This window comes from Anopheles moucheti, chromosome 3 (assembly GCF_943734755.1).
Source record: "Anopheles moucheti chromosome 3, idAnoMoucSN_F20_07, whole genome shotgun sequence".
NCBI lineage: Eukaryota > Metazoa > Arthropoda > Insecta > Diptera > Culicidae > Anopheles > Anopheles moucheti.
In genome coordinates this window covers 34,885,585-34,906,677 of record NC_069141.1, presented here as the reverse complement: position 1 = coordinate 34,906,677, position 21,093 = coordinate 34,885,585, and the positions used below count along the sequence as shown (strand labels likewise).

General features: G+C 44.5%; 1 protein-coding gene across 3 annotated transcripts in view; it reads right to left on the bottom strand.

Moving 5' to 3' along the window:
- The window catches only part of LOC128301003 (nuclear pore complex protein DDB_G0274915), a 73,123-nt gene that overhangs the window by 6,434 nt on the left and 45,596 nt on the right, over window positions 1-21,093 (bottom strand). For 2 of the 3 annotated variants that reach the window (XM_053037286.1, XM_053037287.1), the window contains exons 3-8: window positions 8,180-8,327; window positions 7,931-8,094; window positions 7,638-7,858; window positions 7,315-7,565; window positions 7,152-7,234; window positions 1,776-3,518 (exon numbers count right to left, since the gene is read on the bottom strand). In XM_053037286.1, coding sequence (XP_052893246.1) covers window positions 1,776-3,518; window positions 7,152-7,234; window positions 7,315-7,565; window positions 7,638-7,858; window positions 7,931-8,094; window positions 8,180-8,327 — 2,610 coding nt within the window. Of the gene's footprint in view, window positions 1-72; window positions 364-1,775; window positions 3,519-7,151; window positions 7,235-7,314; window positions 7,566-7,637; window positions 7,859-7,930; window positions 8,095-8,179; window positions 8,328-21,093 lie in introns of all 3 variants that reach the window. The other variant, XM_053037285.1, reaches the window with a different exon arrangement.

The following is a 21,093-nucleotide window of genomic DNA, read 5'->3' as shown; positions in this document are numbered from 1 at the left end:
GTGGACACGGGTGATAAGGGAAAGTGTGAATGTCACATTGAACACGTGCTAGCATGGTAACTAGTCGCTTACTTTAACACCGTCGCACTGGTAGAAGAGATGGTGGTAGTGGTGGAAGTAGAATTTGAACAACAAGTAGTAGTAGTAGTGGTAGCGGTAGTAGTAGTAGTAGTAGTGGTAGTAGTACAAGAAGAAGTAACAGTGGTAGCTGCGGTAGTAACGTTGGTACTACCACCACCACTGGCATTGGTAACATTGCTGATGCTGGTGGAGCTGGTGACGGACTTATGGCAATCGTTAGTCGATTGGTTTGATTGTCCCTTTATGATAAACTTAAGTACTACCCGCACTACTGAGCGGAATCTAGACGACGAGAGAGAGAAAAAAAGAAAGATAAGGTAGCGGAAGAGAGAAAGAGAGAGAGAGAAGAGAAAGAAAGAGCAAAAGAAATAAAAACGAATAGAGATAATGATGTAAAACAAAATGGTTTCCAAATTTGATATTGTTTCTGTTTTCATTTTGTCACTGCCACAGTGGGGGGGTTTGGCAATGGAAATGTGTGTTTTTTGTTTATGAAAAAATTGGCTTAAACGAATGATACGTTTTGTATATTTTTACTTGATGAAGCATACGGTTAGAGCATGAAACAAAAAACGAAAAACCGTTGCAATGCTAATGTTAATGTGTGAGTAACATTTTAAAAATATTACAAAAATCATATCAAAACATAGAAAATTTAAGAAAAAAAACATTAACATTAAAAAAACAGAACAGTAAACACAAAATTAAGTAGCATTAAAAATATAACTACAAAAAAAACACACACACATAAAATACACACAAACACACCAGTAACGAAGAAGGTAAGGTACGAAGGAGCAATGTGAAGTTGTTCATCGAACAAAAACAAACAAACAAACTAGCAGCGCACACTTTGATGTTGTTAATTAATGAATTCGTGTTTGTGATGATTTCATGTGTTGTGCAACGAAACGACAGGATGGAAAATCCTGTTCAATAAAAGGATCCCACCACTTCACACTGTTTGTAGGCATGTTGTCCTTCCTTGCAGTAACATTTAAAGGACGCTTTGAAGATATTCGTACACCTGTTCTGTGCACTACGTGGTGGAAGCTTACGTGGCCCATTCCGATGTTGTCTAAACGAGCATATTTTCACTAAACAATGGAGACGCCTGGTATCTCACGTCCGAGCAAAGTACCGGGCGCCTCCATCAGCCAAATGTGTTTCGTACAAATGCATGATGTATAAAGCGGCTAATGCATGGTTCGTGTGTGTAATGATCATAACGGGCAGTCAACAGTCATTTCTTTTATGTCATAAATTCATCCTTACACACGACTACTGCTAAATGGTGTGTTTTTGTACACCCACACACACACACATACTCTGTCTCGCCCTTTGGTTCGGAAGCTATCTCATCCTTGCACCTTCCCGATGGTAATGCCTTTCCACGCGCTAATGTACAGGGAACAGGCGGCAACAACGCAATACATAACACAACAGCAACGAGAAACAAAACTGAGCGATTTTCAAACGAATGGTTATGGAGAGTGTTTTTTGCGAATATGTGCGCGAAGTGAAGGAACAGTCTGATGTTGTTTTTTTTTTCTATTTCACTTTCTAACCACCTCGGTTCGCCCGGTGGTAATGAGACCGATGGAAGAAGACCTGGATGGCTGTAGACGCTATGCACAGTATCCCGCTGTCACCCTGTAGTAGCGTAACGGAGGGGATGGGAGAAATGTTATTACCTATGGTAGACGCGGTTGCCCGTTGTTGTAGCCGTCGTTGGTTGGTGATTCACAGCCACTGGTTTCGCACCGACCAACGGTACAATGCCCTTCGGATCACCCGCTCCCTTCGACAGTACACCGCCTTTCGATTGCTTCGGATGAGTTGGTTGTTGTTGCTGAGGCTGCTGTTGCTGTGGTTGTTGCTGAGGTTTCAAACTCAGCGGGAAGTTGTTGTAGGAAGAGCGATGCTTGAGCGACTCCAGATTGGCGGAGGAAGACTTGCCGATCGGGTAGTTGCGCACGATGTTGTAGAAGTTGCTGTCGGACTGACGGAAAAATCCGCCCACCTGCTGCACGGAGCCGGACGAATTGGAAGTTTTTAGAAGACCACTGCCGCGATTTCCCGGCGCGGGTTCTGCCTGTCCAACAACGATCCCACCGATCGGGGCACTCTTGCGGAAGTTACGCTCGAATGGATTATTCCCACGGACGGAGCTCCGTGCAATGACCTTCGCTACGTTACTGGTGGGCGAGGAACTTATCTTCGGTTTGGCTAACCTAATCGGATCGGGATCATTCTCGTCCGGGCTACTGGTGGCACTGTTGTTCGTGGTGCCGTACGTCGAAGCGGAAGCAAACCTTTTCCGTCCGATGTTGGGCGTTAGGAACGGCACATGATTGACCCGTTCGCCCGGAAGCACTGTCGGAATCGTGCTGAGAGAGTTTATCTTCGTTAGATTAGTACTGCCGAGCGTTGGCCCATCATTGGTGGCGGTTGACGTCGCCGGATCATCATCGATACCGATGTAGCGCGTATAGCCTATCCCGGATCGCTTCCGGTACACACCACTGTGAAACGAGCTGCGCATCTGGAAGGGCAGGAAACGATTGGCCAGCTCGATCCCACTGCCAATGCCGGGCGGCGATAGCTGACAGGAGGACGGTGGTTTGGACTCGTCCGAGGAACTCTTTTCTTCCGCCTCAAGCTGACGTCGGCGACGCACCAGCACATCGTCCGACTCATCACCGGCCGTTAGATCGGTCAGGGAGCGCATTTTTGCAAAGCTGAACCTTCGCGTTTCGAAATCCCGCTTCGACTGTAGCAAATCTACCGGCGTGTGGCCGAACTCGCGCTCGTACGCGGAAAGGTTGCCGAGCGATTTCATACGGCTCAGGTTCATGCCGGGCGTAAGATGGTGCTCATCCGCAACGTCCGTTTGCAGGAACCCGTCCGGTTGGTCCATCTCTTCGTCCGAGAACAGCGTACCCTTCGGGACGGCCAAATTGTTCATGCTCTTGATCTTGATCAGCTTGGCTAGCGGGATCTCGGATGTGGGCGTACCGAACTCCTCCACGCCCGACTCCGTACGATCGTCGCTACCACCGCCCTCATCCTCCGACAGTACCGTCACGTCCGGCGTGACAAACACATCATCGCCCGAGTCGGAGTTCGGGCTCTGCGGTATGCGCAGCTTCATGAGCAACCGGTTCGCAGTCATCATCTGCTGCTTCGTTGGGTTGATCTTGGGCCTTCCATTGCTGGTGGTGTTGTTGCTGCTGCTACAGCTGCTGCTGCTGTTGCTGATACCGCTGGTGAGAAGTTTCTTATTAGCGATCGTAACGAATCGGCTAGCGCCACCGTTAACTAAAGACTGTGCGGTACTACTACTAGTCGTGGTGGTTGTGGAGCTGGTGGCCGGCACCACCGTCAGCACCGTGCCCGGTTTGCCATGGTAAACCGCTGCCGTCGCCGGACGGAACCTTTTTGTCGTTGTTGATGTTCGTTTCAGTTTGCATTGTATGTAGTTACACGGTTTCGCGCGTAAATGTGTGTGTGTGTGTGTATATATATATACGTGTATGTGTGTTTGTTGGTGTGATTGGCAATTGGCGTTCACAATCATAACGGCCCCCCAAAAAGTGCACCGCAATGCATCGGTTTTTGGCGGTGGCGTTTGTGTATGCATTTGTGCGTATGTAAGTGTGAGCGTGTGTTTCAAACACAACAACCAAAGAACGGTATAGTGTAAGATACGGTATAATTACGGGCACACGTTTTTCCACATCAGCGCGCGCAATCGGTGTCGCAAAAAAAAAATAAAATTAAAAAAAAACGGAATCGGAAACAGGACAGGAAGATAAGGATAGGGTGTGAGGGGAAAAAAAGGAAGAAAAGAGAGAAAAAAAAAGAAATAAAAAACGGGAACATAGCGCAATTCTAAAAACGGACTAGAACTATTCACTATCCTACACGCTTGGCTGTGATAGCAGAAATGAGAAAAACAAAACAATAAGGACACCAGTAACACGCGGAGCGGATGGTGAAAGAGGGACTGGAGAGAAATTAAGGAGCACACTAATGAGGAATGGGACGACAAGCTAGAAGAGGGGCGAAGAGCACGGACTAGTAAGGGAGCCCCCCGTGAGGTGGAGCCACAGCTAAAACATGATGTCTAAAACAGATAACACTATATGATGCGGTGGGAAAGACAGAGCAAGAAAGGGGAAAAACTAGCCAGAGCAGTTACGATAGTTTGAACAACTACCGGAGCTTGCCGCTAATGAAATGAGAGTTCCACAGCAAGCCAGCGCATTCCTTTGTGGGGGAAGGTCCTTGAGAAATGTAATGTAAGAAAGGATCGCACCAGTGCACACACATTGAAGACGGTTTGAAAGTGTTTGAAGCGCATTTCTGCAGGATTAAACACAGATAGAGAAGGATCTGCGGTGATGAAGTTTTGTTTAGTGTAATGAACGCTCTTTCGTGTTTCTATTTAATTACAAGCGTATTTAAGGAGTTCGTTATTATTTTTCTTCCAACGAATCAGGCATGAGCAACACTTATTTCGTAGACAAGCTAGTTCCTTACAAGACCTGGAACACTACTCGTTCATTCACACAAACAAAGCGTTTCGCGATGGCATGCGATTTGTATCGTTCTATTCAAGATGCTTTTTTATTAAATAAAAAAACCACACCTGCTGCTCTGCTAAGAAGGATTATTTATTCTTGGAAGAGCAGACTGCTTTACGACATTTTTTATGAGATATACATTCCCATAAGCAATATTAAAATGCGGACCAGCCTTCCAAGAAACGTGCGTCAAGCTGACCACCGCTTGATATACTTCGAAGCGATGGCAAGGTAATGTTCCCTTTGTGTGTCTTTAGTTACACTTCGTTCCTCACATTACGGTGAGGTTACCATTATTGCAGACGCTCGCACACATTCAAAACTCACCGACATCAAAGGTGAATAACACGCTAGAAGGTATACTCGCTTGAACTAAACGCCGGTATAAAAAAAAAACTACGCTGTGACCGTAACGAAATGCCCCCAGCTTATCGGTAAAGATCAAAATTGCCATAGCGTGAAACATTAGCATTAGAATTAGAGAAAGAGATTGTAGATACGATAAAGTTTGCCCCTTTGGGCGTAGATGTTAAGGGTCTTGCTTTCATTTGTCTTACTGCTTCTCTTATTTCTTCAAGATATTATAAACTTTTACGCAAAGAAAGCAAAGCGTTACACGCTTGTGAAACCTTAAAATCCTTAATCACCCCCAAAAAGGGTCACTACGATGGTGAAATAATCGATTAGACAGACAAAAGCATTTTTTACATTTTTTAATTGCATTCGGAAATAAAACCCTGTGAACATTTGAGAATTTTTATCCATTAACATGAAAAACGATCTCTTATCGGAGAGCTTCCACTGTTTGGGGTTGACCATTAAAATGAAATTCATGCCGCGCTTGATTCTGACCTGACCTGCTTTTCTCCACCGCCGTCTGGCGGTTATCGCGATGCGATATTATTTTTATGATCCGGCAGGTCGTTAGGGTTATTCCTTCTGATATCTGCTTCTTTAGGTTATGCAAAACGTTCGCCAAAGACAACGATCTGTTGCAAAATCACGCACAGTCTATAAAGTGATCCGGTTTGGATATTAAATTGCACCATTTTTTCCCCTAAGAACTAGATACGGAACGAGGGCAAAAAGGCTCACCACTGGTATGAAGTGTCACACAGCAACAGAAGCAAAAAATAATAGCTCCATTTTGATTAAAATTCGTTCAGAAGAATTTTCCTTTATACACATTCGCGGAAAACTGCTAACCAATTAATTTTAAAACAGTTTAACATGAATTCGATTTAATCTCCCAAGCACGGAATTCATCGTAATCAATCCTGTTGCGAAATACTTTCACAGAACAGATCGGTAGTCATGTATCTGCCCACCTACAACACATCCCTACCGTTCGAATCAATAATTTCGCAGAAAAGAGCCACAAATTCTATAAATAATGCTACAATGAACAGCATCAGACACATTATTTGGATCAATTCGGGCAGAAATTGAAATGACAGACAACGGATTCTCTTATTGCCGCATGGCTGCAGATGTATTCTTCGTTAGACATCGTTTCGAATCGATGATAAAACCAGAAAACAGAAATAGAGATACACACACACGCAACATTCGTTAGCTCACACGATTCGTATGACTGTGGTTAGTCGCATCCTTGTCGAACCATAAAAGGAATGAAAGGTTTCATACAAACAGCACCATGGTGCGGGCAGGAATTGGATTATTAGAAGGGGATTCGATTGTTAGTCACGTTCTACTGGATGGTTTCATGAGCTCAAATAATAATACATTGTTAAGAGTGATAACTATGTGGTAAATAGAAACGTTAGTCCACATTAATACAGCCATTTTGCATTGTTAGTAGATGCAGTAGTAGAATAGAAAGTTACTTGTCGGACAGTCGGACAGGATTTAAACAGTAAATGGGGAATGTACAAATATAATCACGGGAAAGGGGAAATATACACCATCCATCGATTCAGTTCCGAAAGAAATGCACAGGAAAACGACTAACGATCATTTCCACTGAGAAGAGAACAATACACTCAATGATGTTGGTGTGGAATTGAATTAATTAACCAATATCAGAATCTCACAACAAACAAGAAAAACGATTCAACATCAAAAATATTAATCAAAATAATTGAAAAGGGTACAGATCTCAGCATTTAGTACAGTATGGGTAATCAAAATCGTAGTTCTTTTCGATGCACCGATAAAACCGGTAAGGAAGAAGAGAAAAAAGGGCATATCTATTATTTCGCGTTACTCAAAACGATAGCGACATTATCCAAAGGGAACCTTATCGTGAAAAAGGATTACTAAAAAGGGGAAAACTATTACAATTTGTGGAAAAATTACTAACAAAAACCGAAATGAGCTACGGGTGTTTTCCTTCTAGCCAAAATTGATTGCACACCTCGACAAACGTAAAAGTAAACTACGGTACACATGGAAACCAGAGAAAGAAAGAAACTAAACGTACGGTATTCGCAATCTGATTGAATATGAAACGTCGCTTACCTCTGGTGACCCGAATCTCCCTCGGAGCTTTGCCTCGAGTGTTGACTGTGGGAGAAGCTGCTGTAACCGGAGCCTTTGGACATCTGGCAAGGTGAAAAAAGAGAAGATCAAATCAGTTTGCCACCGGAACAGATTGCGATAGATAAAAGCCAGCCACACTTACTTGACTAGTATTGCTCGAGTTGCGCGAATGACCTAATTCGATCGCACCGGGTACGGTACCAACGGTCGGGACTATCTGACTGCCGGGCACATTGCCAGCCTGCGGTGCACCGACGCTGATCGGTAGCGATGCTACGAGGGAAAGATTCGACTGGAAGTCCAGCAGGGACGATGGCGGTTCGGAAGATTCGGAGATACCGGAATCGGTAATGATAAACGACTGCGGGTCCAGATCGAACGACTGTTGGTGCTCTGAAAATGAAGCCAAAGGACGTTATGGTCGTTAATCTAGCTCGGAAAAGAACAGCTGCCGGTCACTGGTACCTATCGTCGTCGGAAGACCCTGCGTAGGGGGCTTCTTCTTCTGCAGCGAATCGAACCCGGACGCGACGGATGCGGCCGATGGATCGTCTTTGGTAGTAACGCGCGTTACGACGGGTGTAACGACGGGACCGACCGTCGCCATCGCCGGATCGGTGGGCTGTAGTCCGAGTGCTAGGTTGTCCTGTGGTAGGGCAGTCTTCGATTTCGGACTGGGAGAAGGACTGCAATGGAGGAAAAAACGAAAACATTAGACGAATTATAGATGGAAGAAGCAAGGCTTTAGCAATACTTACACTTTAAACAATATATCACCCTGAATCATGTGCATACGTAACGACACGTTCAACATGGAGTTGTCCTGCCGGTGTCGTGCGTCATATCCCTCGAGCAAATACTTGCGCGACGTTACACCGGAACCGGCAAACTCTGCCAGATTTAGATCCGTAAAGCCTAGTTTCTGCGGAAGGCCCCGTACAGCACAAGCAAACAGAAACATTAATAGTCGTAGGAAGCGATTGTAAACGGTGTGATACTGAACTTACCTGGTAACTCCTGCCACCCTTGATCTCTTTGCGCACCGATATCCGTACGGTGCAGGGGTCTAGCACGCCGGTCGACGCATTCGACGTCATTTTGCAGGGAAACTCGAACTTCTGGCCCCACTTCACGGTGTGGTTTTTCACTTCCTCCCTGGCGTTTGAAAGAGATAGACGAAAAAGATAGGGGGACGGTATTAGAACACAAAATTGGATTAAATTGAGCTTTACGATGGCTTTACGGCAGAGAATCAATTTGTAGGAACATGATCCTTGACGATGTTACATTTCAAATTCTGGTGGATTAGAATGTTCTTCCATGTAGCTACAAACGTAAACGTTACATTAACACGAAAGCTATAAATTACTGTTTTCAATAAATAATTCAATTTCGAAATTGTTCCACTCCATTAAATGAAAGCGGCCTACGAAATTCAACGCAACACTTTAACCATCTGAGATGTACAACAAAGTTGCATTAGACGTTGGAAAGCAGCGACTTTTTCCCAAACACGGAAACATTGTCCTTCGTGCACTGCTTTTATCGAGATAAAACGACCTACTTTGTAGCGGGGACAAGGTTGACGGTTTGACTGTCACGTCGCGAAACCTCTCAGAGTAGGAAGTACGAATGTTGCTTTCTTTTATCGTTACCATTTCAACCAACGACGGGCCAGGCTTGCAAGCAGCAAAAGCTGATAACGGATCGGCGGTGCCTTGACAGACAGGAAACATTACACCGTTCGGTGGGACCAAAAATAAACAACAAAAATTTGACCGATAAGAAAAACGCCACTCGGTGGGAAAATGGTAACACATTTTGTCTGTACCCCCATATGACAGCACTTACAGCCGTGCGGTTGATGGAATTTATTTATTTTTTTGGTGTATACGTGCAACCTACGCCGCACGTGTGACGCACACGGCTTGCTGGCGCTCGGGGAGCATTGCATCGACAGTGGCCGCTCGATGCAACAAGCCGCCGCTGCACTACAACACCGCGCAACCTTGAACGTGTAGCGCGTAGTCGTCAAGCTCAGGTGCGGGGACACATTTTATCGTTTGGACATTATTGATCGCGCCCGTAACAATGTCCATGCAAGACCAGGGTCGTGGGCATGGCGGATTGATTTTCAGCACCGCCGTACATTACCAAATGAAATCACGAAATGTAGAGAGAGAGAGAGAGAGATAATAACAAAACACAAACACAACGTGCTCTAAACGGCTAAATTCTATTTCCATCGAATGAAGCATAAAATGACAAAAAAAGAAAATCGAGATGTTCCACCAGGGGGTGGAAACGACTCTCCCGAGAGGAGAGTCGATTGAAAGCCCTTCTTTCGCCCGGCACTTCCAGCCGGTACCGCCCGGCAGTCTGTCTCGGGGTGAGAGAGCGTATGCAATTAGTTTGAACATCAACCGAGGTTCGTGCCGCGCCATGGGGAAGCCAAACAAAGGCGATCCGCCCGACGGTTCACTTGCCAGCCATCAAGTGGTGGGAGTGTTGGAACATGGAAGATAATAGTAAATCACAGCAAATTGTTCAATGTCGCTCACATTTAAAGGTTTGCTATAATGGTTTTATTTTAGCGATTTGATGTGAAACAGATAACACAAATTGAACAGATCATTTTGGGAACGGGACTACGTCAAATGCGTGATTCCAAAGTTGCACCAACCATGAATATTGTTGATATGTTAATTGCACACTTTTATGAAGATCACTTTGAATGATCATTCGATAATAGCGGGAAATAAATCGACCGAGTACAACCGGGATAAGCTGCACTTTCCCTATACGGATACGGAAATGTCTCCAAACTAATGTGAATTGTAATTTAGATTAACTTACCAAATAGATATGCAATATGGCCTATTCATTCTTCATGAATAAGCAAAGAAAAATAAACAAAATAATAAATAAGATATGACAAAACAGAAAATCCGGCATTGCCGTCATAATAGAAATTAAATAAATAAAATAATATGACAAAACATTTTAAAAATTTGTTTTTTTTTCTTGGCTCATAATACACTATTTCAAAGTGGTCCCACCAACCATGCTTAACACTGTAAAATGGTCGTATCGGCGGGGATGGCTGAAGAAATTATTTCCCAATTAAGATTAATATATAAAGTCTTAACATTGTGGTATTTAACTTGAGTACAAACAACTCGTGATGGTGGTAAAGAGTTACGAAAAAAGTATAACCAAAAAAAATGAAGTTATTATTTTTGTTGCAATTATCGGAAGGAAGGGTATTCCTGCTTACATACAGGTACGTGAAAGTGAAATGTTCATACCGCACCGCTTAATCCTTTTACGGATAAGCCAATACTTTAACCATTCCGGATCGCCGCCTAAACGCATCCAACCACGAACGTGACACGCACAGCAATCAAGCCTGAAGCAAGGAAGCAAATATATACCGCAATACACACACACACACAAAGGGTTAGTTATTATTTTTTAACCATTGTTTTCCCTTCGCCTGTCCGCTATCAAATTCGTTACATCGGAATGAATGCAATGAAAAAAAAAAGCGCAACACAAAGTCATATCACCCCGCCCGTTGATCCGCGGGTGCGGTCGTGTGCAGCGCCATCGTGTGGATGTGTTTAATTCCCTTTGATTGACTTACATTTCATCGACTCACTAATGGCCAGAAATGTAATGCAATGTAATGCAATGCGGCTGGACGACGGAAGGAAATTAGAAATGGAATTCGCCACCAGCACACACGATACACACGAGTTGCACCACCCAGCCACACGACGGCGCTGGTAAAGGTTATGCTGTTAGACAGCAATGGGTTGCCCCGCAGGGTGCTCCGATGTCATAATGGGGCAGGGCGGGGGGGCACGCATTAATTAATGTGCAAGGGCACGTGCGTTTATTCATTCATCCGTTTGCTTCAATTTGTCACTTCCGTTTCGATTGTTACTGGCCGCACGCACACGTCCCCCGGGTTGCCGGTTCAGCGAGCGCAAGCGTGTATTAACCTCAAACCTTTCTACCACCTTTTGCCACCTTTTCCGCTGCTTTCCACCACCCAATTTTCAACCGCCCATACCAAACGGTGAAAAGCGAAAATCTATGACCTTTCCGAGACTCAGTTTGTCAGCCGGGCCTGTCGGTGTGCGTTGTGCGTGAACAGCGATTTGTACATTGGTCGTGATTTATACGCGCCCTCAGCGCGCCAGTGCTCGCTTTTCCGTGGCAAAAAAAAACTGATCTGAAATTGGTGTCATGTAAATACTAATAAACTCCTATCTGCACTTTGGTACCATTACAGCACAAAAAAAAAACAAACCCATCAAATGGATGGTGGAAAAGTACAACTTTTTTCAAAGCTACCCAACAGCAAGGACGAGGACCATTAGCGAGGGGAAACAAAAATCCATAAATCACCCGGGGGAAACGTACCAATTCCCGCGGATAAAATGTCAACGAAACGGTGCGCCCGAAAGGACAACGATGGAGTGATCGACGGTGCAAAAGGCACCTCCCTCCCCCCGGATACAACAAAAACCACATAATTGGCCAAACACCATGTCGATATGAAAATCGAATAAATTTCCGTCAACAGCAGCCACGGCGCGCGGGTCGAGGTGCCCTTTTGTGCGCGTGTAGGGCGCTGTAAGGACAAACGATGCTGGCAAACAAATATCAAACGACAAGCAAGAAACAACACCTCCATCGCGAACCCGATGCTTTATACGTTGAACTCCACCTCGCCACGGTCAGTGACTTTTCCCCTTTTTGTTGTGACACGCACGAACGAAATGGAGCATAATTCAGTAGATGCGTGTGGCGGTGTCCACCCCGTCGCGGTCCGGGGTTTTCCCGAGGTTTCGGTGTGAATGTGTTGAATCATTGCTTAGTTGACATTTCATGAAAAGGTGTATATTCAACAATGGCCAGCAAAAAAAAGGCGACGATGGGACGGTATTGAATTGAACAGTGCTGGATCGTTCGTGAGTTGGGTAGGAATTCTGGAACACTAGCGAACAACTGACAAGGACAGTAAGTGAGCTAAACCGCAAAAGCTCACGAACCGAAAGACAATAATTGGTTCAAAGCGCATTAGCGTGTGGTAAAGTGTCACGCGATGGTTTTATTCGTATGTGGAGGTGTAAAGCGTGTTCGGAAATACACGACCAATAGTACCAAGTCTTGCAAATCAATTCGTAATAAAAAAAAATGTATTGCATCTAGAGTGAGACAAACATTTGGAATAATGTTCACGACTCTTTCGAAAAGTTACAAAATTATGATCTTTAAAATGTGCTTCGAAGCAGTAAAATTCTTATGGAGATGAACTAATGTAACAGGAGGGCTTATAATTGTTTGGCCTAACACATTTTTCGCGCTAAAAGTTTTATATTCATATCATATTTCGTTTGTACCAACCTTCAAACGAATTCTGTCCAAATTTGACTGCACTCGGGCCATAAAGAGCTAGAGCATTTTGTGTGTCGCAACTTTTGTATTTTGAATAAGCATGGAAAAGAAGGAATTTCGCGTGATGATAAAATATTAGTTTTTCAAGGGGAAAAATACAGTTGAAGCCAAAAATTGGTTTGATGAAGAGTCTTTGAACACTGTTCCACCAAAATCAACCATCAGATATTGGTATGCTAAATTTAAAAGTGGTGAAATGAGCACTGAGGACGATGAACACAGTGGACGCCCAAAAGAGGTGGTTACTGAGGAAAACATAAAAAAAAATCACACAATTATTAAAATCAACCGTAATAAAAAGTTGATCGAGATAGCTGACACCCTAAAGATGTCTAATGAACGTGTTGGACATATCGTTCACGAGTATTTGGATATGAGATAGCTCTGTGCAAAATGGCTGCCGCGTGAGCTCACATTTGACCAAAAAACAACAACGATTTGATGACTCGGTGCAGAGTTTGGAGCTGTTTGAGCAAAATAATTTCTAATTTTTCACTCCAAAGTCCAATAAAAGTCATCCGAGTGGACTGGACGCGATGAACCTGCTCCAAAGCGGGGAAAACGCAACAATCAGTTGGCAAGGTTATGGCGTCAGTTTGTTTTGGGATTCGCAAGGAATAATCTTCATCGACTATCTTGCGAAAGGAAAGACCATTAACAGCGACGATTAAACCAAGTTATCGGAGCGTTTGAAGGACGAAATCGCCAAAAAACGGCCACATTTGCAGGAAAAAAAGTTGTGTTTCGTCAAGACAACGCACCGTGCCACAAATCATTGAAAACAATGGCAAAAATTCATGAATTAGGCCACTAAATGCTTCGCCACCCACCGTATTTCGTAGATCTGGCTCCCAGTGACTAACTCCATTTTTCAGACCCCAAAGGGATGTCCTCTGAGAAGAAATATTCGTCGGATAAAGAGATGTTCGCAGAAACTGAGATTTTTTTTTTCAGACAGCGGACAAATACTACTACAAAAAGGGTATCGAAAAACTTAAAGACCGCTAAAATCGGTGTATCGCCCTTGAAGGGACGTATGTTGAATACAAAGAAATAATTTTGCCAAAAAAAAAAGTGTTTTACTGTCATAGGCCAAACAATTATCAGTCCACCTGTTAGATTGCTTTAAAATAGAATTTCAAAACTTCAAAACACACGTAAAGTAATTTTGTTTTCGTTAGAACGGCCTGGCCGTATCGACTTATTTTACCACGTAGCCGGATAGACAGTCCTTGCTACGGGGGATTGGTCCGGATGGGTTTTTGGTCCGGTCCGTTCGTGTGAAGACCGGCTCCGCTGCCATCATGCCACCGGGCCACCCCTTATTGAAGTCATTTTGAAGTAAACGAAATTATACTTATTATAAAAGAAGCATAAAGTTTTTTCTATTAATATTTGGACAATAAAGTAATAAAATACACAAATATCCTTTAATTAAAAAGAAACATCAGCACGATGCAGAATGTAAATTTATTTAAGGCTCTTTATATTTATGCGCCTTTAAACATATGCATCGTAATGAACTGATCGTCCTTCGTCCGTCAGCGATTAGGGCCAACTTTTTTGCCCAAACTAATTAATGTGAAAAGTTAGAATCCCACCGAGGATACACGTGTACGGCGAAAGTAATAGCTCGGTCCAGCTCGTTTTCTCTAACGAGCTGCTGAGGTCTGTGCTCGTCAATTCCCTACTGAGTGATGAAGTTTTGCACGCCATCGATCACAGAGGCAAAAGTTTTGCTAATGAATGACGTCACTAATCGATGTTTTATGGCACTAGCACTAGGTACCCGGATCTAGGTGGACGATCCGAGCACTGTGACTTTACAGGGTCACAAAACGAAACCAAAAATAAAAATTACAAAAAAAAGACTAAATATCATTAAATCATCGTTTAGGACGAATTATTGTGCTTTTGTGCTGTTGTTAGCCGCAAAAGCGTTCTAATGCAGGAAGAGTATTAGGAATGCTCCATTGCAAAAACCGGAACTGTGCAGTAAACAGTGGGAAGCTGCTGTAATATTGAAACAAAATTTCAAATGCAGCAACTTCCCACACAGCACAAGTTTAGCGGAGCCGCCACAACAAAACTTTAACTAAACCATCCCACGGCTGCAGAGGGTGCAGCAGCGCAAACACAACCCTGCACAGAAAAGGTCCGGAACGTCGCTAACGACTGAGTAAGTAAACAGTCGCGTGAAGGAACAGTGTCATCGAGTTAAGAAAAGAGTCTTACGCCATTACGCCGGCTTTCGGGTGATGCTAATGCTTTCACACCAGGTCACCAACCGTGCGCGCTTCCTTCGCTGTTGTTTTTCAAAGAGTGATTCATCGCAACGTTGCTGGGGAGATCAGAGGTGACATGTGCAATTCCGATCGCATGCCAACCAGAGTTGTAATCGACAGCGAACAGGGAACTCCTTCCTTTGTGCGTTTGTTTATCATGCATTCCGATCGTAGTGATCAGCGGGTAGCATAAAAATAGGTATCAGGAATGGCCATTGCCATGGTAAAAGCAAACCGTCGATTCCTACCAGCACGCGCATGGCAGCGATTCAAGATGTGTGGCATCATCCCACCGATCAATGACACTTCTGTTCGGTTGCTGTAGATTAAACACAGATACACTAAGCTTCCTCTACATTTTTTCACTATTTTTATTGCTGTTTGCCTCAACTACATTTTTAACGACATTTATAAACTTAGATATTTAATCGTTAATTTATTGCCTTCGCTCTAGCAATCTCCACCCAAACAGACAGCGATCAAGTCGAGAATCAGGCAGCGATCGTCGAAGTGTTGCACCGCTGGCTATCACCACGTGATATACCATGGCTTCCCATATTTGCATATTTATATTTGCTCCCCGCTTCTGTCACGCCAAACCCAAACAGCATTGAACTTGAGCGTGTGGCGTGCATTATGCCTTCCCGGATGTACGCACTTTTTCATGAGGCTTGGCGTATGGAAGACGAACTTGAAACGTTCTTCGTCACTAGCGTCCCCTTCCCAAAGATGCAAAAGCAAAACCTTAGACTCTCTCCCACTACACTAACTACGAGCCATCCAGCGCCGTCAAGTTCAGTCAAAATGGATTCAAATCGTAAATGGCGCACTGTTGGCCATCTCTTTCGAAACGGCAGTGCGCCTGGTGCGCTCGTTAGTGATGCAAAACGTCGACGAAGGCTGCTGTATTGTTTCTATCGCTGACCGGAACCAACGGCCTTGTGATTTGTAGCTACAGGCCAGTGCAATGCTTAGTAACTGCCGGTGGAACGTACGAAACATCAAGGGGGGAAGACCGTGACCAGCTGACGAGGGTCAAAAGGTACAGCAGCGCAAAGCATTGCTCGTATTGGTGGGAGATCTCACGTCTATCACGTGTATTGTCTATAGATGCCTTGGAATGACATCAAGTTGTTGCTGCTAGAACATACTTGACGCGGAGTTCCAATATCAAAAAGAACTTCTTTAGTAATTATAGATTTTTATTGTAAAATCGTCAACAGAAATTGCATTTCTATAAACTGTTAGTAAACCTATCCTCAATTTGAATAATTAAAACCAAACTGAAAGGACATCTTTTTTAATTGTTTGGGTCCCTCATTGGCCTCATCAACCTGAAACCTTGTAGCAATTAATTATGGTCTCTCTTGACATTTGCCAAAATTTCGACCTTCACAGCTATCTACTAAACTGTAACTTCACTAGGCACTCGCAACCCATCCGAATGCAAGCCGTCATCATGAATACGTAATTTGCACCACTGACGGAAGCGGTAAAGTGCAATGTCAAGAGGATTAAAATCCTTCACCATCGCTGTGACAGTTGTTTGCCCTCCAAGACAAGTTACGGGGATGCAAAATTCCACCGCACCATTAGGTGATACAGGCTGAGCTCAAACACGAAATGCATGAATGCAATTTATCACTTTATCTGCTACCATCGAAATCGAAGGTTGTGTGCGATTGATTGCACAACGCTTTACGCCACATAGGGGGATAAAGGGGCGCTGGCGCTGATGCGTGAAGGTGGTTAAATTCATATATCCAGTCGGAAGGCAACACAGCCAGTGCTATCACACACATTAATGGGGGTAGCAATATTCGCTTTATAGCACCGCGAATCTTTGCACTCAGCGCTGAGCTCACAATCAGTTGAAAAAGTGTACACTGAACGCGAATTACAGTTTATTGTTTCACATCTTGGTGTGAATGATCATTGCTTCTTCCTGTAACACAATATAACTGACGATATAACTCAGACGATATTTCACGTGTTTTCACCAAAACCTTTATTTCGAGAGTCCTTGTTCTTGTGTGTTTGTGTGGTGTCAGGGTTGTTACACGGATTAGCGGATCATGTTAACTCGGTGGGTTTAGGTTTAGGAACGCGCGTTGATTTCTTTCGCATTGTGCGAACATCCTGGCCCCTCAGAACCTACGTTCTGACTCACTGGTATAGGAAGAAGGCACAGCTTTACAATAGGACGGATATAGTTACCGGAAGCAGTTTTCAATGTGACAACTCGCGTGACTCCATCAGCACCGGGATGAAGCTTGATGATTCTGCCGATGGGCCAATGGAACGGACTCGTAGATTCATCCTTCACCAGCACAAGTTGTCCGATCTCGATGCTCACTGGTGCCTTGAGCCATTTCGAACGAGGCTGCAGGATGCTTAGATATTCAGCGCTCCATCGTTTCCATATCTGCTGTAGAAGTTTCTGCACGACATGATAGCGTTTGAGTCGGTTCATTGTCACCTCCTCGTAGTTTTTATCAGGAACCGCCTTCAGATTGCCACCAACAAGGAAGTGTCCTGGAGTGAGTGGCTCTAGGTCTGACGGGTCGTCGCTGAGAGGTACCAATGGCCGTGAATTGAGACAACATTCAATTTGACAAAGCAATGTCTCCATGTCATCTTGAGGAAGGGTCGTTCTACCAAGCACACGTACAAAGTGCTTTTGCGCTGATCGTATTGCTGATTCCCACAATCCACCGAAATGGGAGGCCTTGGGTGGATTGAAATGCCAATGAATTCCTTGTGAAGAGCCTTCCTGAATTATACTTTCGCGATGTTGTTTTCCAGTCACTAATGCTCGTAACTCTTTTGATGCACCGATGAAGTTGCGTCCGTTGTCGCTATAAACTTCGTTACACAGTCCCCGTCGAGCGACAAATCGGCGAAAGGCCTGGATAAACTTTGCTGTTGTAAGGTCCAGAACCAACTCCAAGTGCACAGCCTTAGTTGCAAAACATATAAATACAGCTACAAATGCTTTACCAGGTGCAGCACGACGATGAATCGGAGCCAGCGTGATGGGACCCCAATAGTCTACCCCGACGATTGCGAACGGCCGACTTGGAGTGATGCGTGTACGCGGAAGTTCAGCCATAAACTGCTCTAGGAGGCGAGGACGAGCACGGCAACAAGTTACGCATTCATGGCAAATGCGTTTTGCTAGGGATCTGGCCCCGATGATCCAGTACCGTTGACGAAGAATTGTCAATAATAGCTGCGGTGCGGCATGCAAATGTTTTTCATGCAGGTGTCTTACTAATAAAATCGAAAGTGGATGAGATGAGGTCAGTAGAATTTGATGCTTGGCGTCGTATGGTTGGTTAGATCGTGAGAGACGTCCACCAATGCGGATAAAGTTGTCAACTGACAAGAATGGATGAAACCATTTAAGTCGAGAGCTTGCTGACACTGGTGATTTCTGGTTGAGCTGGTACCATTCCCTTTCGAAGATTTCCTTTTGTACAACTTGTAGAATTATTGATTCAGCATTCAAGATTTCGTCTGCGCAGAGAACTGAAGTATCAGTTGTAGAACGAAGATTTTTCACGAATCGTAAACAGTATGCCAATACTCGTAGCAATCTCTTGTAGTTCGAGAATCTGGAGATCAGATTATTCATGAACTCAACCTGTTCGTGATCAGCGCATCGGGCAGCCGGAGTTGAACTAATAGTAACGCGAGTTTCGATGGACACTTCTGGTGGTAGCTCGGATGACAATTGTGGTTTAGGCCACTGTTCTTGTTGAAACTGCAGCCATGGAGGGCCGTGCCACCATTGGTCACAATTGATCAGCTCTGTGGAAGTTAGTCCGCGAGATATGTGATCAGCTGGATTTTCTAGTCCGCTTACGTGACTCCATATACAGCTGCTCGTTGCCTGTTGTATCTTCGCTACACGGTTACTGACGAAGGTGTTCCATTTTGATGGTGATGCTTGAATCCAATGAAGTGCGACAGTACTGTCAAGCCAAAAATAGCTTTCAACATCGAGCCGCATAGCGTGCTGAACCGACTTATACAATTCGCTGGCCAAGAGGGCACTGCAAAGTTCCAATCGTGGAATGCTAAGCGTCTTTAGAGGTGCGACTCGTGATCTAGCGGCAATCAATGAGATTTTAATTGTACCTTCCTGGTTTATTGATCGGAGATATGCACAAGTGCCGTATGCGACTTGAGAGGCATCTGCAAAAATGTGTAGTTGGACGCTAGTAGAGTTTGGTAGTAAGACGCATCGTTCAATTTGCAGTGAGTTTAGTTGAGGCAGTTCTTGTTGGAAGGTTAACCATTGCTGCTTGTACTGTGGTGGGAGTTCAGTATCCCATTCCCAACAGGAACCATCACTTGCCTTAAGCGTCCAAAGCGATTGCATGAATATTTTTGCTTTGGTGACCACTGGTCCCACAAGACCTATGGGATCAAACAGACGAGCTATGTTGGAAAGAGCGGAACGTTTTGTAATAGGTTGGATCTCTGTCAGAGAATTTATACCGTATGTCATAGTGTCGTTTAAAGGATGCCAGCGCAAGCCAAGGGTTTTGATGACTTGATCTCGCTCGAAACAAAATGACTCTTCATCCGCTAACCTTTCTTTCGAGATGCTCTGACGCACCTCTTCGTTGTTTGTGGCCCATTTTCGCAACGAGAAACCACCTTTTTCGACAAGCGTTGATAATTGTTGTATGATTTCGGTTGCTTCTTCTACAGTGGGTGATCCGGTCACCAAATCATCAACATAAAAATCCCTTTTTAGCACTTGGGCTGCCTTAGGATACTCGATGCCTTCATCATCAGCAAGTTGCGAGAGTACTCGCGTTGCAAGATATGGAGCACTAGCAGTGCCATAGGTTACCGTACAAAGTTTGTAGGTGTGAAGCGGTTCGGAAGGTGAAGACTTCCAAACGATGAGTTGCAGAGATGTATCACAGTCATCGACGAGGATCTGACGATACATCATCTTGATGTCAGCAATTATCATGATTGGATGTGTCCGTGCACGCATGATGATGGTTCGGATGTCGTCTTGTATGGTAGGCCCTACCATCAACGCATCATTTAATGAGACTCCACTAGCCGTTTTGCACGATGCGTCGAAAACAACACGGAGTTTTGTCGTCGCAGAATCAACTCGCGTCACTGCGTGATGCGGAAGATAGTAGTACTGTTTTGTTTTGTCTTCATACTCCTTCTCTGAAATACGTTTCATGTGACCCAGTTTGCTGTACTCGTCGATGAACGAACAGTACCCCACACGTAGTTCATCATTTTGGAAGCGAGTTTGTAGCAGATGAAACCGACGGACAGCTGTATTGCGGTTAGCAACTAACTTGGCGAGAATGTCTGTCTTCACCGGTAGCCTAACTACATATCGCCCAGAGGAAGTACGAGTAACCGTGTTCCGAAAGTGTTCTTCACACGCGGATTGCTCGCTCGTCAGATGGCTCGTTGAGTCTTCTTCTATTTCCCAGAATCGTTCCATGAGTTCATGGACTTCATTGACGCTTGTCGAAGCATGGTGAACTGAAATAGAATTAAAGCATGACATGAGCGTACTTACGACTGGCCCAGCGACAATCCATCCAAGTTCGGAATTGACAAGAGTGGGTCGATCTTTTCCGAGATGAATACGTCCTGATGGCTTCATGATGTCGTAAAAGATTTCTGCTCCGATGAGGACGTCAATTCGATCACTGCGATGGAAATAAGGGTCAGCCAGGAAGATGTTGCTCGGTATGTTCCATTCTGAAGTGTCGATCGACGAAAAGGGAAGGTTTTCCGTGACCTTCGGTAAGACGTAGAGTTGAAGATCGGCGAAGTATCGCCCGATCCGCGAGCGAAGTGTCGCTCGTATTCTGTATTTTGTTGTTGTAGTCGTGGAACTGATACCCGATATTTTGAGGTTTGTTTTCTCCTTGCGTGATTTGAGTTGCTGGGCTAAGTTTTCAGTAATGAAGCAGGTGTCACTTCCCGAATCTAGCAGCGCTCGTGCGATGTGTTCTGTACCGTCGTCGTCAACGAGAATTACTGTGGCAGTGGCCATCAAAGTCATTTTCTGAAGCCCAGACGACGTACAGGTGATCGACTCGACGACCGACGACGTAGCTGATGTGGTCGGAGTATCAGGATCTTTTAAGGTTGGTGAATCAACGTGC